Source organism: Bufo gargarizans, chromosome 8, assembly GCF_014858855.1.
Source record: "Bufo gargarizans isolate SCDJY-AF-19 chromosome 8, ASM1485885v1, whole genome shotgun sequence".
NCBI lineage: Eukaryota > Metazoa > Chordata > Amphibia > Anura > Bufonidae > Bufo > Bufo gargarizans.
This window is the reverse complement of record NC_058087.1, coordinates 145,753,136-145,767,355: the sequence shown is the minus strand read 5'-3', so window position 1 is coordinate 145,767,355 and position 14,220 is coordinate 145,753,136. Positions and strand designations below refer to the sequence as shown.

The window sequence follows — 14,220 nt, the reverse complement described above, 5'->3', positions numbered from 1 at the left end:
TCTAGGAACTCGCCAGGCCCCTCATTGAATACCTTGGGGTGTCTTCTTTCCAAAGTGGGGTCACATGTGGGGTATTTATACTGCCCTGGCTTTTTAGGGGCCCGAAAGTGTGAGAAGAAGTCTGGGATCCAAATGTCTAAAAATGCCCTCCTAAAAGGAATTTGGGCCCCTTTGCGCATCTAGGCTGCAAAAAAGTGTCACACATCTGGTATCGCCGTACTCAGGAGAAGTTGGGGAATGTGTTTTGGGGTGTCATTTTACATATACCCATGCTGGGTGAGAGAAATATCTTGGTCAAATGCCAACTTTGTATAAAAAAATAGGAAAAGTTGTCTTTTGCCAAGATATTTCTCTCACCCAGCATGGGTATATGTAAAATGACACCCCAAAACACATTCCCCAACTTCTCCTGAGTACGGCGATACCAGATGTGTGACACTTTTTTGCAGCCAAGGTGGGCAAAGGGGCACACATTCCAAAGTGCACCTTTCGGATTTCACCGGCCATTTTTTACAGATTTTGATTGCAAGGTACTTCTTACACATTTGGGCCCCTAAATTGCCAGGGCAGTATAACTACGCCACAAGTGACCCCATTTTGGAAAGAAGACACCCCAAGGTATTCCGTGAGGGGCACGGCGAGTTCCTATAATTTTTTATTTTTTGTCACAAGTTAGCGGAAAATGATGATTTTTCTTTTTTTTTCTTTTTTCCTTACAAAGTCTCATATTCCACTAACTTGCGACAAAAAAAAAAAAATTCTAGGAACTCGCCATGCCCCTCACAGAATACCTTGGGGTGTCTTCTTTCCAAAATGGGGTCACTTGTGGCGTAGTTATACTGCCCTGGCAATTTAGGGGCCCAAATGTGTGAGAAGAACTTTGCAATCAAAATGTGTAAAAAATGACCGGTGAAATCCGAAAGGTGCACTTTGGAATATGTGCCCCTTTGCCCACCTTGGCAGCAAAAAAGTGTCACACATCTGGTATCGCCGTACTCAGGAGAAGTTGGGGAATGTGTTTTGGGGTGTCATTTTACATATACCCATGCTGGGTGAGAAAAATATCTTGGTCAAATGCCAACTTTGTATAAAAAAATGGGAAAAGTTGTCTTTTGCCAAGATATTTCTCTCATCCAGCATGGGTATATGTAAAATGACACCCCAAAACACATTCCCCAACTTCTCCTGAGTACGGCGATACCAGATGTGTTACACTTTTTTGCTGCCAAGGTGGGCAAAGGGGCACATATTCCAAAGTGCACCTTTCAGATTTTGCAGGCCATTTTTTACAGATTTTGATTGCAAAGTACTTCTCACACATTTGGGCCCCTAAATTGCCAGGGCAGTATAACTACGCCACAAGTGACCCCATTTTGGAAAGAAGACACCCCAAGGTATTCCGTGAGGGGCATGGCGAGTTCCTAGAATTTTTTATTTTTTGTCGCAAGTTAGTGGAAGTATGAGACTTTGTAAGGAAAAAAGAGAAAAAAAAAAAATCATCATTTTCCGCTAACTTGTGACAAAAAATAAAAAATTCTAGGAACTCGCCATGCCCCTCACGGAATACCTTGGGGTGTCTTCTTTCCAAAATGGGGTCACTTGTGGCGTAGTTATACTGCCCTGGCAATTTAGGGGCCCAAATGTGTGAGAAGTACCTTGCAATCAAAATGTGTAAAAAATGGCCTGCAAAATCTGAAAGGTGCACTTTGGAATATGTGCCCCTTTGCCCACCTTGGCAGCAAAAAAGTGTCACACATCTGGTATCGCCGTACTCAGGAGAAGTTGGGGAATGTGTTTTGGGGTGTCATTTTACATATACCCATGCTGGGTGAGAGAAATATCTTGGCAAAAGACAACTTTTCCCATTTTTTTATACAAAGTTGGCATTTGACCAAGATATTTTTCTCACCCAGCATGGGTATATGTAAAATGACACCCCAAAACACATTCCCCAACTTCTCCTGAGTACGGCGATACCAGATGTGTGACACTTTTTTGCTGCCAAGGTGGGCAAAGGGGCACGCATTCCAAAGAGCACCTTTAGGATTTCACCGGTCATTTTTTACACATTTTGATTGCAAAGTTCTTCTCACACATTTGGGCCCCTAAATTGCCAGGGCAGTATAACTACGCCACAAGTGACCCCATTTTGGAAAGAAGACACCCCAAGGTATTTCGTGAGGGGCATGGCGAGTTCCTAGAATTTTTTATTTTTTGTCGCAAGTTAGTGGAATATGAGACTTTGTAAGAAAAAAAAATAAAAAATAATAAATCATCATCATTTTCCGCTAACTTGTGACAAAAAATAAAAAGTTCTATGAACTCACTATGCCCATCAGCGAATACCTTAGGGTGTCTACTTTCCGAAATGGGGTCATTTGTGGGGGTTTTCTACTGTCTGGGCATTGTAGAACCTCAGGAATCATGACAGGTGCTCAGAAAGTCAGAGCTGCTTCAAAAAGCGGAAATTCACATTTTTGTACCATAGTTTGTAAATGCTATAACTTTTACCCAAACCATTTTTTTTTTTGCCCAAACATTTTTTTTTTATCAAAGACATGTAGAACAATAAATTTGGTGAAAAATTTATATATGGATGTCGTTTTTTTTGCAAAATTTTACAGCTGAAAGTGAAAAATGTCATTTTTTTGCAAAAAAATCGTTACATTTTGATTAATAACAAAAAAAGTAAAAATGTCAGCAGCAATAAAATACCACTAAATGAAAGCTCCATTAGTGAGAAGAAAAGGAGGTAAAATTCATTTGGGTGGTAAGTTGCATGACCGAGCGATAAACGGTGAAAGGAGTGTAGTGCCGAAGTGTAAAAAGTGCTCTGGTCATGAAGGGGGTTTCACCTAGCGGGGCTGAAGTGGTTAAAGATATAGTAATCATGCTTTCCTATACTGTGGAATCAAAGAGACCCCCTTCAATTGCTCATGTTCATGGAGAACCTGACATTCTTCCTCCATCATACATATGGCAGGTTCCACAGAATCTGGTTTAATTGGATGAAATTCCAACAACCCTCTACCTTCCTATCTTCAATCTGCATAATTTGAGCGTCTTTCCACGATGTGCCCCCCCCCCCCCCCCTCACTCTTCCCTACCTTCCCTCCTCTTCTTTTATTTTTTATCTTTCTTATTATTTTGTATCCTTTTCTGGGTGACTGGTTCTGCTCTAATCTTTTTTCCAGTTTCTTTTTTTCCCATCTTGTTTACTTCTATGTCATTCAGATGACTAGTTGTTGCACCTATTCTCAGGATAAGTCATCAAAATAAGATCACCCGGGGTCTGACTTTTGGCACCCCCGCCTATCTTGCTCGCTACTCTTCCCATTCAAGAGAACGGGAGCGGAAGCCATAAGTACACTACACCGCAGCTACATGGGCTTCAAACAGCTGATCGGTGGGGGTACCAGGAGTCGGACCCCACTGTTCTGATTTTGATGACTTAACCTGAGGATAACTCATCAATAGCTATAGCCCGGAAAACCCTTTTAATGAAATAACCCAATGTTGGACTTATTTAGATAAAAAAATGTGGATATTCACATTAAGGCTTAAAGTATTTTAAAGCTTTAGTATATAAGAAGCATTTCACCCGGGACTTGACATTCTCATCATCTCACTGACATGTAAAGTATTTCCATATAACAAAAATACAGAACGTTGGAATTTTCAGACAGATAGTAAAATTACTTGCAAACTTCATCAGTGCAAGATTTATCTTCTCTATTCGCTGACATTTTTTCAATTCAATCACATCGACATGGCAGAAAAAATACATTTAAAGGGAATCTGTCAGCAATGACCTCCCCATCCAACTGTTTGCATAGACACATCGCTGTGGTTCACCTGACTAACACATTGGGGCACATTTACTAAAACCGGCTTTCTATACCGGTCTTAGTTTCTCCCTTGCGCTGCCATTAGATTTATTTAATTGACAACGAGGCATAAATTAGGCGCATCTGTAGCAGTCCTTGTATCTGGTGTAAAAACTACGCCAAACCCTAGTTGGCGTAGTCTTTTGTTAACATTTACGCCGGTTTCTAAACGTAAGTGTTAGTAAATTTTCCGGGGCTGGAGTCCCAACCCTGGCACGACCCTTGACACGCCTCGTCACACTCAACTGGTGAACACGGCATACACCCAGTCGTGCGACTAAATATTGTCGCATAGCCAGTTAAAAAAGAGGGACTTACGGCTATTTTAGGCATAAAATAGTCGCAAGTGCCTGAGCAAATGTGTCCCACTCTTTTTCTATTGTAAATCTGAGGCTCTGTTGCCAGGATACTGTTTCTTAAACCCTTAGTGACCAGCCTGTTGTGGGCTTTAATGAGCAAGCGATTTTTCAAAATGTTATCATTGTCGCCTTCCGAGAGCTATAACTTTTTTATTTTTCCGTTAGTGTAGCTTTATGGCTTGTTTTTTTTGCAAGACAAGTTGTAGTTTTTAATGTTTGCATTTTGGAGTATACACAATTACTAGAGTTGAGCGAAGTGATCTTCGGATGCTTAATCCAAAGTCACTTCATTTAAAACTTTGAAATAATACTGTATGGAGTCTCTGTACAGTATTAGAATGTATGGGCTCCGATGAGCCGAAGTTGGTTATTCCAGCGTGACTTCGTTGAATAACTTCGGTAGTTGATTTTTTAAAGTGGAAAACCACTTGAAAACTTGAAAACGAACTCCGCTTCGGTTCCAAGGTACTAGTTTTACAAATCAACTACCGAAGTTATTCAACAAAGTTACGCACGACTTCGTGAATACCTTACTTCGGCTCCCATACATTCTAATACTGTACTGAGACGAATCTCTGTACAGCATTATTCCAAAGTTTTGAACAAAGTGACTTCGGATTAAGCATCTGAAGATTGCATCGCTCAACTCTAATAATTACTGATTAAGTCTAGTTTCACACTAGCGTTTTTAGATCAGGCGACTATAATGGGGAATATACCAACGGCAATGCAGTTGCTTATGGCAGTTCCAGAATGCAGAGAGATCTGGAAGGCTAGTATGAAACTAGCCTAACTTTCTGGGAAGGGGTTGGGAAAAAACAGCAATACCGCCCCAGAGTTTTTACATTATAAATTTTGTGGTATTCACTATGCAGCATAAATAACATGATAACTTCATTCTGTGGGTCAGTACGATTACAGCAATACCAAATACATATCGTTTTTTTTTTCTGTCAACGATGACATCTTGGGTTACATAACACTTTTTTATATCTTTTTATTCAGTTTTTTTATGGCGAAAAAAACAAAAAACAGCAATTCTGCCTTTTTTCGGCATTCACAGTTTAGGATAAATAACATGATAATTGCCTAGTACAGGTTGTTACAGAGGCAGAGATTGCAAATATGTGGAGGAGATTAAATTTTTACAATTTTTTCGATTGAATGTATGTTTTTTCCTCAACGAAAAAAATTTGTATTTTTTATCTGGAATTTTTTATTTGATAACACTTTGTTTAAACAATTTAACAGTCTCACAAGGGGGCTGTAACAGGCAAGCACAAGTGAACCAACAGACGAGATTCAGGTAAACCACAGCTACCGTATTTTTCACCCTATATGACGCACCTAGGTTTTAGAGGAGGACAATAAGAAGAAAATCTTTTTCATTAGACCTCAGACCAGCAATCACGCCCTCAAAGTTAATAAGACCCCAATAAGACCTCAGATCAGACCCACAATCAGACCTCAGATCAGACCCCAATGTGAATAACCCACAATCAAACCTCAGATAAGAGTCTCAATATAAATAAGACCTCAGATCAGCCTCCAGTGTCCATCTTGATTCTTTCTTCCCCTCAAAAATGGTTTTCCTAATAAATTCTACATTTCCCATCATGCCTGGCTTCACAGAGACAGATGGGGCAGAGTCTCACCACACTGCACTGCTCGGTGTTAGGGCAGCCATGACAGATCAGTGACACAGAACTGCTGTCCCCTCGTATTGCAGGGTCTCCATGTTATCCTATGAGATGTAGCTTGAGCCTGTCTGCCCTCTCTCCTGTCATCATTTTCCCCTGTCAGCTGCAGGAGGCCATGTAAAGGTAAATCTAATAGAACTAAACTGGATAGTCATCACACACCGATAGTACAGGCAGTGCGAGTCAGAAGGTTTATATAAAAGACTTACCTACTATATCTCCATTCCTGGTCCTTTAGATAGCGGAAACATGATATATTCAATGGAATACAGGGATATAGAGAGGAACATGGAGGGTGGGGAGGGGTCTGAGAGCTGCCAGGAGGGATTTGACTAGTGATAATGTCATTGTGTACTTCACATTAAGTCAGCCATACACAAAGACCAAATTTCTATTTACACTAAGAGCAGGGGGGGGTTAGCAACCTTCGTCGCCTAGTGATATGCCACCAATATCTGAGATGATAAAAGCCCCTTTCAAATTTAATTCCCACAAAAAAACCTGCTTAAGCAGAAATCCTCTCCCTAACCCGGTAACCAGGCTCCTCAGAGCGTGTACTAGCAACCTATACGGTAAGTCAAGCAAACATTTCCTACTTAATTACATGGGAAATAAAAGTAATTGGAATGACAGGTCTTTTCCTCACTGTAGGTGGCTGCAAAATGTTTAGTGCACAAGGAAAACGCTGATTTCTTTAATAATGTAATAGACATGAACTGGAGCTACAAGTAACTGGTACTGCTGCGCTGCTGGTAGGTGACACATTAGTTATATGATTTCCTGAGGACAACATACATATTTTTCCTCCAATGTCCAATGGCTTACTTACTATCCTGAAGCTGCGCTGATCGACCGCTATGGAACCCGGTCTAGTGACACTTCTCTTCGTAAAATCCTGCATCTGTCAACACCATGTCCGTTGCCCGACCCCCAAGCTTAAATCAGTTTTTGCCTGGAATGCATTTAACAGAAAAATAAAAGCCACTTACTTGTTCACCAGCGCTCCACTCCAGTGGCATATCCTCTTTGGGCTAGAAGTGTGACGTCCTATCCGTCATCACATGCACCACTGCAGCCATTCTCTGGCCTCAATGGTCATGTGCTACTTGGGGACATGTCATCACTGCGGATAGTGAATGCATGCAGCGGTGCATGTGATGAGGGGCACGGCTTCACACCTCTGGACCACTGGGGATCAGAAGCTGTGGCCACGGGACCCTCAGCACCAGAATGGGGGAGTGGCTTTTTTATTTTACTCTAAATGTATTCCACGCAATAACAGGTTTGAGCCTGGGGGTCAGACAACCCCTTTAAGATCATTTGTACTTTTTTTCCCCCCACAACCATCAGCACAGTAAAAGGGTTTCCTATGTACATGTAAGAAATGGTATCCTAATCAAAGTAAAACATTACAAATGGGCACAATCACTAAATTAACTGTGGTTTAAGACTAAATTATACAAATTATTAAATTATCCGAAAGGAAATACCTTGTTCCCAATAGCTTTCTTTGGTGGAAAGTGAAAGTTTCTCACGTGCGGATATTTACTTTGCAGCTTGTGATGTAAACTCCGGAACTCGGCATACCTCCTATAAATGTTCCATTCGTAATCCTTAATCCTGACATAAACCTGTAAGAAACAAAAGCAGGGTTCACTATTGTGTTCTATGGGTAATATCACACATTGGACCAGGAGTGCAGCTGTGGCCCGGTAAGCAGCTTTAAATATGTATGAATAAAAAAGTTCTTAATGGGGAAGGAAGGGAAACATGAAATAAAAATAAATAACTCAGATGGCCCCTTTAAAGAGCCTCTGTCAGCATGATCAACCCCATTAAACCATACTGCCTGGTGGGGTTGTCATGCTGATTAAAGGGAACCCGTCATCAACTTTATGCTGATCTCACTAATGGCAGCATAAATTAGTGACAGAAATGCTGATTTCAGCGCTGTGTCACTCATGAGCTAAAAGTAAGAGGTTGCTGAAAACCAGCATCATAATCATTGCAGCCCAGGCCTTGAAAAGAGTCCAGTCTACCTGGGAAGAGTCCTGGTTATTCATAATTTCTTGCCCATCTGCTAATGATTGTCAATTCTCTTCTAGAGAAAAAGGGAGAAAACTAGGTAGAAGACGGTCAGTCATCAGCAGATGGGCAGGGAGAGCAAGAATTCCTGAATAACTATGACTCTTCTCAGGTGGCCGAGACTCTTTTCCAGGCCTAGTGTGCAATCATTGTGATGTTGGTTCTCGGCAACCACTTACTTTTAACTTATAAATGACCGACCGCTGAAATCAACTCACCTGTCTCTACTTTATTCTGCCGTTAGTATGGGCAGCATAAAGTTGATGACAGATTTCCTTTAAAAATATACTTTTCTTTTGTCCTTTAAGATAAACAGCTGCAGAGATATCTGTATTTTATTCATATGCAAATTAGCAAATTGGAGCACCAGGGGACAGGGCTGAATCCATGGAGCGCTGCTTTTGTAATACCCCTGTGTTCTGCATACTTCCCCCTTCCCTTGATTGACAGGGCTAGACATCATCATGCTGAGGGCAGAGCTGTGTCCTAGCATGTACATATCATATACACTAGTTACCCACTAGTAACTATAGCCATACCATGTTGAGATGGTAAAAGGTTTTCTATGCTTAGAAAGCTAATACATATTACTGGTTTATTCACAGGAGCAATATATGATTATAAAGACACCAGTAAAATGCATTAGCTTTATGAGTATTGAAAACCCGCTTTTCTAAATGTTATAAGGCTATTGTCTGGAGGCAAGTGGTCAGCCTTCAGTGTAGGTGTTCCTGGTTCAAGTTCCAGGAGTGACTTCTACATTTGTTTCTTCAGTTATTTTATTTTCTCCCTCATTAAACCCATAGTAAAAGGCTATAGCCTTACTATATTGAGAATATATATTTTCTAAGCTTAGAAAGCTAATACATATTATTGGTTTATTCACAGGAACAATATATGATTATAAAGACATTAGTAATATTTATAGCTAAGAGCTATCTTCAATGTAGGAGTCCTGAAAGTGCTGATTTGGCCCTTGCAGAGCCCTGATCTCAACAACATCAAGTCTGTCTGGGACTACACGAAGAGACAGAAGGATTTGAGAAAATTTACATCCACAGAAGATCAGACAAGGTGAATGGAATAACCTCCCTGCCAAGTTCCTTTAAAACCTGTGTGTAAGTGGATCTAGTAGAACTGATGCTGTTTTGAGAGCAAAGGGTGGTCATACCAGATATTGCCCAAGTCCCCACTGTGCTCCATTGGCATATTAGGGGATCGACGAAGGATCAATTTTTTTTTAACCATTTGCAGGTTAAGAACATTGTTTTACTTGTGTTTGAATACCCCTATACGATCATTAATAACTCCGCGTGCATTAAGTAACTATGCGCCTACTAGTGTTGACTACTGGTAGCCAGAAATTGTGGGGGAAACAAAAACAAATAAAAATTATTGAGGAAACTAGGTTCTGACCCGTCGAAAAAAAAAAAAAATCACATCTACATAATGACATTAATAACCGACTTAAAATTTAAAAAAAATTGTGTCCAAGAGCAAATATTCACTTTCAAGCAGCTTCATTCTGCAAATGTATGGTATCTGTAAGACAAATAACTTCACTTCTATGACAATGTGCTTGATATGCATATTATCCGAGAGACCTCAACATCTTTATTCAGTGCAGAGCCTGGCCTGATCAATCAGAAGCAGGGCGATGCATTATTCCAGCCAACATTACACAAAAGAGCAGATAATGGCTGGTAGGTCCACTAGGAGGGGAGTTTGAAGGATAATGCACATTTCACAGCCGCTGAGACCTTGAGCGACATACCACGGGGAGGTTATTTTCCAACCTTTTTAGCTTTAATTACCAGAAATGTGAAAAATGTCCACAGGATATGATTGAGACAGCAAAATTATATACAGATTTATTTTTTATGTTGAATAGGGCAATGACCATACACTTTAAAGGGAATCTGTCCAGTTGAACATAGTGTCTCAGCTGCAGACACCATGTTATAGAGCAGGAGGAGCTGAGCAGATTTAGTCTACTTTCACACTTGCGTTCGGGGCTCCGCTTGTGAGTTCCGTTTAAAGGCTCTCACAAGCGGCCCCGAACTGATCCGTACAGCCCTAATGCATTCTGAGTGGATACGGATTCGCTCAGAATGCATCAGTCTGGCTCCGTCTGTCCTCCGCTCCGCTCAGCAGGCGGACACCTGAACGCTGCTTGGAGCGTTCGGGTGTCCGCCTGGCCGTGCGGAGGCAAACGGATCCGTCCAGACTTACAATGTAAGTCAATGGGGACGGATCCGTTTGAAGTTGACACAGTATGGCTCAATTTTCAAACGGATCCGTCCCCCATTGACTTTCAATGTAAAGTCAAAACAGATCCGTTTGCACTATCATGAACAAAAAAAAAAAAAAAAAAATTATTATTATTTTTTTTTTGTTCATGGTAATGCAAACGGATCCGTTCTGAACGGAGCCACCGTCTGCATTAATATGAGCGGATCCGTTCAGAACGGATCCGATCGAACGCTAGTGTGAAAGTAGCCTTATATATATTTTTATGGGAAAAGATTTAGTATAATTTAGAATTTATTAATTTAAGCTCCTTCTCATTCAGAGCTTTGGAGTCCAAGAGGCGGTCCCATCAGTGATTGACAGCTATCTCTGTATTAAACTATATATCAATCTGCCCAGTTCCTCCTGCTCTATTATATGCTGGCTACAGATTGCATTGCATTTTTATTACATGACATGGGAGCCTGTCATGTTGAGCATGGTGTCTGAGCTGCAGGCAGCATGTTATAGAGCAGGAGGAGCTGAGCACATTGGTATATAGGTTTAAGGGAAAAGATTGTGTATAAATGACACATTACAAATACACATTACGTTACCTGCTAGTAATATCAAATACCGCACACTGAGCAATGCTTGCTCACTACAGGGGTTTGCATCAACACAAGAGGACATGTCAGGTTACTGTTAATATGGGGGGCAAAATGTGCCTCTGTTATCTGCAGTGCGGCTCGAGGCTTTTAGTTCAGTGCTCATTCTTCAGATTGACAAAGAAATGCTGAAAGTAATATTTTCCAAAACAACTGTCAGAAAATGGAGCTTTCATGGAAGAAAAGGAGATATTTGGTGGGATGAATACATAAAACCCCTTTATGGAGAGATTTGCGACTGAATAAAAAAAAATAGTAGAATTCGGCACCAGCAGCCTGGCTTAGAAACCTGATTATGCAAAACCTGGGCGTTGGAGAAAAGTTGAAGTATTTTGTTTTGTCAGTTGTCACAAGTGTCAGAATACAGAACAGATAAGGAACGGTTAAAAAGAATAGATGAAAGCGCACAATGTGCCGCGTATATATCTCTTGATGTGACCCAATAGAAGTATTTATTGGCGTAAAGGTGCTATTACATGTGACTTAGCGCTAATTGCAGGCTGCTAGGTGCTGCCCGGCTATTAGCGGTAAACTCACGGACGACTATTCACATGTAAAAGCACCTTTACAATTACCAGTTTAATGTTACATATGAGGAACACTCCGTGCTGTGCAAAAATATTGATGATCTGTTCACAGGATAGGTCATCAATATCAGATCTGCGGGGGACCTGACCTCCGGAATCCCCACCGATCCGCTTCAAAATGACCTGTGCGCCGTCTCCTTTGCAGCAGCGACAAAGTGTAATTACAACTGCTCCATCCCATTTACTGGAGTAGGACGAGCAGTTGTAATTAAGCTGCGTCGCCTCTACAAGCGACATAACGCGTAGGTAATTTTGAAGCGGAGGCAGCGCTCGCCCAAGCATCGCAACCCCTTCTTTGTGGACAGCACAAAGGACCTGGCCAACAATGGAGAATATCTTATGAAATATAGAAAATGGCACAGAATATTTTTGACAAAGACTATGGTCATCTCACAAACACATTGATCAAGAGTAGCTGGAAGGTGGTCCACCCCGTTAATGTTTGGAGACTGCTCTGTACTGCATGTTTGTTGTATGGGAAAACCTAATAAAATGTTAAAAAATGAAAAATAAAAAAAGACTCCGTAGGCCACTTCTGGTACTCTCCACAAAGAGAAACACTAGTCCCTAAAACCTGTGTTCTTTACATGAAAGGCCAGTCCTGGATGACTGCCATGGACCTGAGGCTGAGGCAGAGGCCACCCACAGGAGCAGATTCCATAATCCACTTGCCACTGCAGGCAAGTACAATCATAACATTGGCAAATTAGTAAATCTTGTGGGATAAGGAGCCTAGGATCACGAAGGATTTGTTCCTAGCTACGGCACGCTCTGATGAGGCAAATCACTCAGCGTTACGTCTGGCATGTCGCATGTCTGCACCTGTTGACTAATAATTGCTCGATACCGAAAACCCAACGCCACTAACTTCAGCTCTGGAAAAAAAGGCTAGCAGGATTTTTGTTTATTCCAAAGAGCTTCACTTCCTGAGTACAACTAATTGACCATATTACTTCCACCCACTCGCTGCACTGTGGATACACCTGCAAAATCGCAATGACAATTTCATGGACAAAGGGCCAGGCCTGACTCATAGACTCTTTACTCATTACAATTATTTTGCCATTTAATAGGAACATCTTTGGGCCAAAAAGAAAAAAAAAAAACAACTGGAAATAAACTAATCAAAGCAAGAACTGCGATCTACAACTGAACGCACAGCACATCTGTACAAGGTAATCCTTTAGGCACATATTAAAGGGGTATCCTATGATTAATATAAAAATTAAAATCAGACATCATAGAGTACATGACAATCACTTTCAAAGCTAAAACCAGCCCTCCACCTCACATGGATCCAGAAATCTCCCCATTCATTGCTCTAACTGCTCTGCTAGATTTAGATCCAGCTGGCAGCTCAGGGGATGTGCCCCTTCTGCTGCAGCCGATCACAGCTCAGGAGGCAGTTGAAGGATGGGACTGAGCATGTGCATTCACCTCAGCAAGGTGGACACAGACATAAGTAAAAGAACAAACAGCAGGTGGCACTATACAGATACATTTCATTGAATAACTCAGTGGCTATACAAAATATTTAATTTCATGCAAATACATGGCCACCGATGTACAGTATACAGTGGTAATGCAAGATTTTCAACATACGATGGTCTTACTTGAGCCATCGTATCTTGAAGCCAGACTCAACATATAATGTCATGGACACTGCTGATGTCTCCAAATGAGTTCTCAATTGGTCTTCATGCACGCAGTTCTCCTCGCTGCTCCATAATACGGAGCTATGAATTTGTATGGAAAATGAGTGAAGAAAAACTGCCTGATAAAATTTAGAGGCATACGGAGGTAAAGCAGATGACCTAACCCCTTCCCTCGAGAGAGGTGTAACTGGACCAGCATGCACTTTCTAGAATACCAGTCTTCTTATGCGGCACAAGGGTCTTTAGACCCCCTCAGGCTCCTGGGTCCGGTAGCGACTGTTACCTCTGCACCCCCTATAGCTACGCCCCTGCCCGTGATTTTCCGGGGATGCTTTATGACTGTTCCATAAGAAACAGAGAAGTAATATTTTCCTGGCCATAAGGCTTAAACGCAATGATATCATCTGAATAGCTCCAAAATAATTATTTATTAATTTATTATAAAGTATTCAATTGTGTCTGAATATGGTTCCAATGGGACAATATCAGTTTGTGGCAGGTAGCATGCTTGTAGAGGCTGCGGGATGTGGGACCCTTACGGATCAGATATTAAAGGGGCTGTCTCACTTAAAGTAAATGGCACTTATCATGTAGAGAGAATTAATACAAGGCACTTACTAATGTATTGTCCATATTGCCTCCTTTGCTGGCTTGCTTAAGTTTTCCATCAGATTATACACTGCTGGGTTCCTGGGCTTATGACCACCGCTGCATCGCAGACACAAGGTGGCCGGGACGGGAGCTGCTGCACGTGTGAGCCTTTGTGCACTCCCGGTGGTGGTCCCGGCCACCAGAGAGGACGGCACTTTTTCCTATAAGTGTGCATGCGCGACCACCGCTGCTCGATTGCAGGGTGGTCGTAACCCCTGGATACGAGCAGTGTATATTGTGATGGAAAAATGAATCCAGCCAGCAAAGGAGGCAATATGGACAATCAGAATACATTAGTAAGTGCCTTGTATTAACTTCATCTACATGATAAAAGCATTTTCTGGAATGAGAGAAACCCCTTTAACAACATATCCTGGGGATGGGTCATCAGCTATCTCT

The 14,220-nt window shown here is 41.5% G+C and overlaps 1 protein-coding gene across 1 annotated transcript in view; it reads right to left on the bottom strand.

Annotated features, from left to right (window-relative positions):
• The window catches only part of SNX29 (sorting nexin 29), a 503,522-nt gene that overhangs the window by 101,120 nt on the left and 388,182 nt on the right, over window positions 1-14,220 (bottom strand). The window contains exon 19 of the mRNA XM_044303674.1: window positions 7,437-7,577. Within this exon, the coding sequence (XP_044159609.1) occupies window positions 7,437-7,577 (141 nt within the window). The remainder of the gene's footprint in view (window positions 1-7,436; window positions 7,578-14,220) is intronic.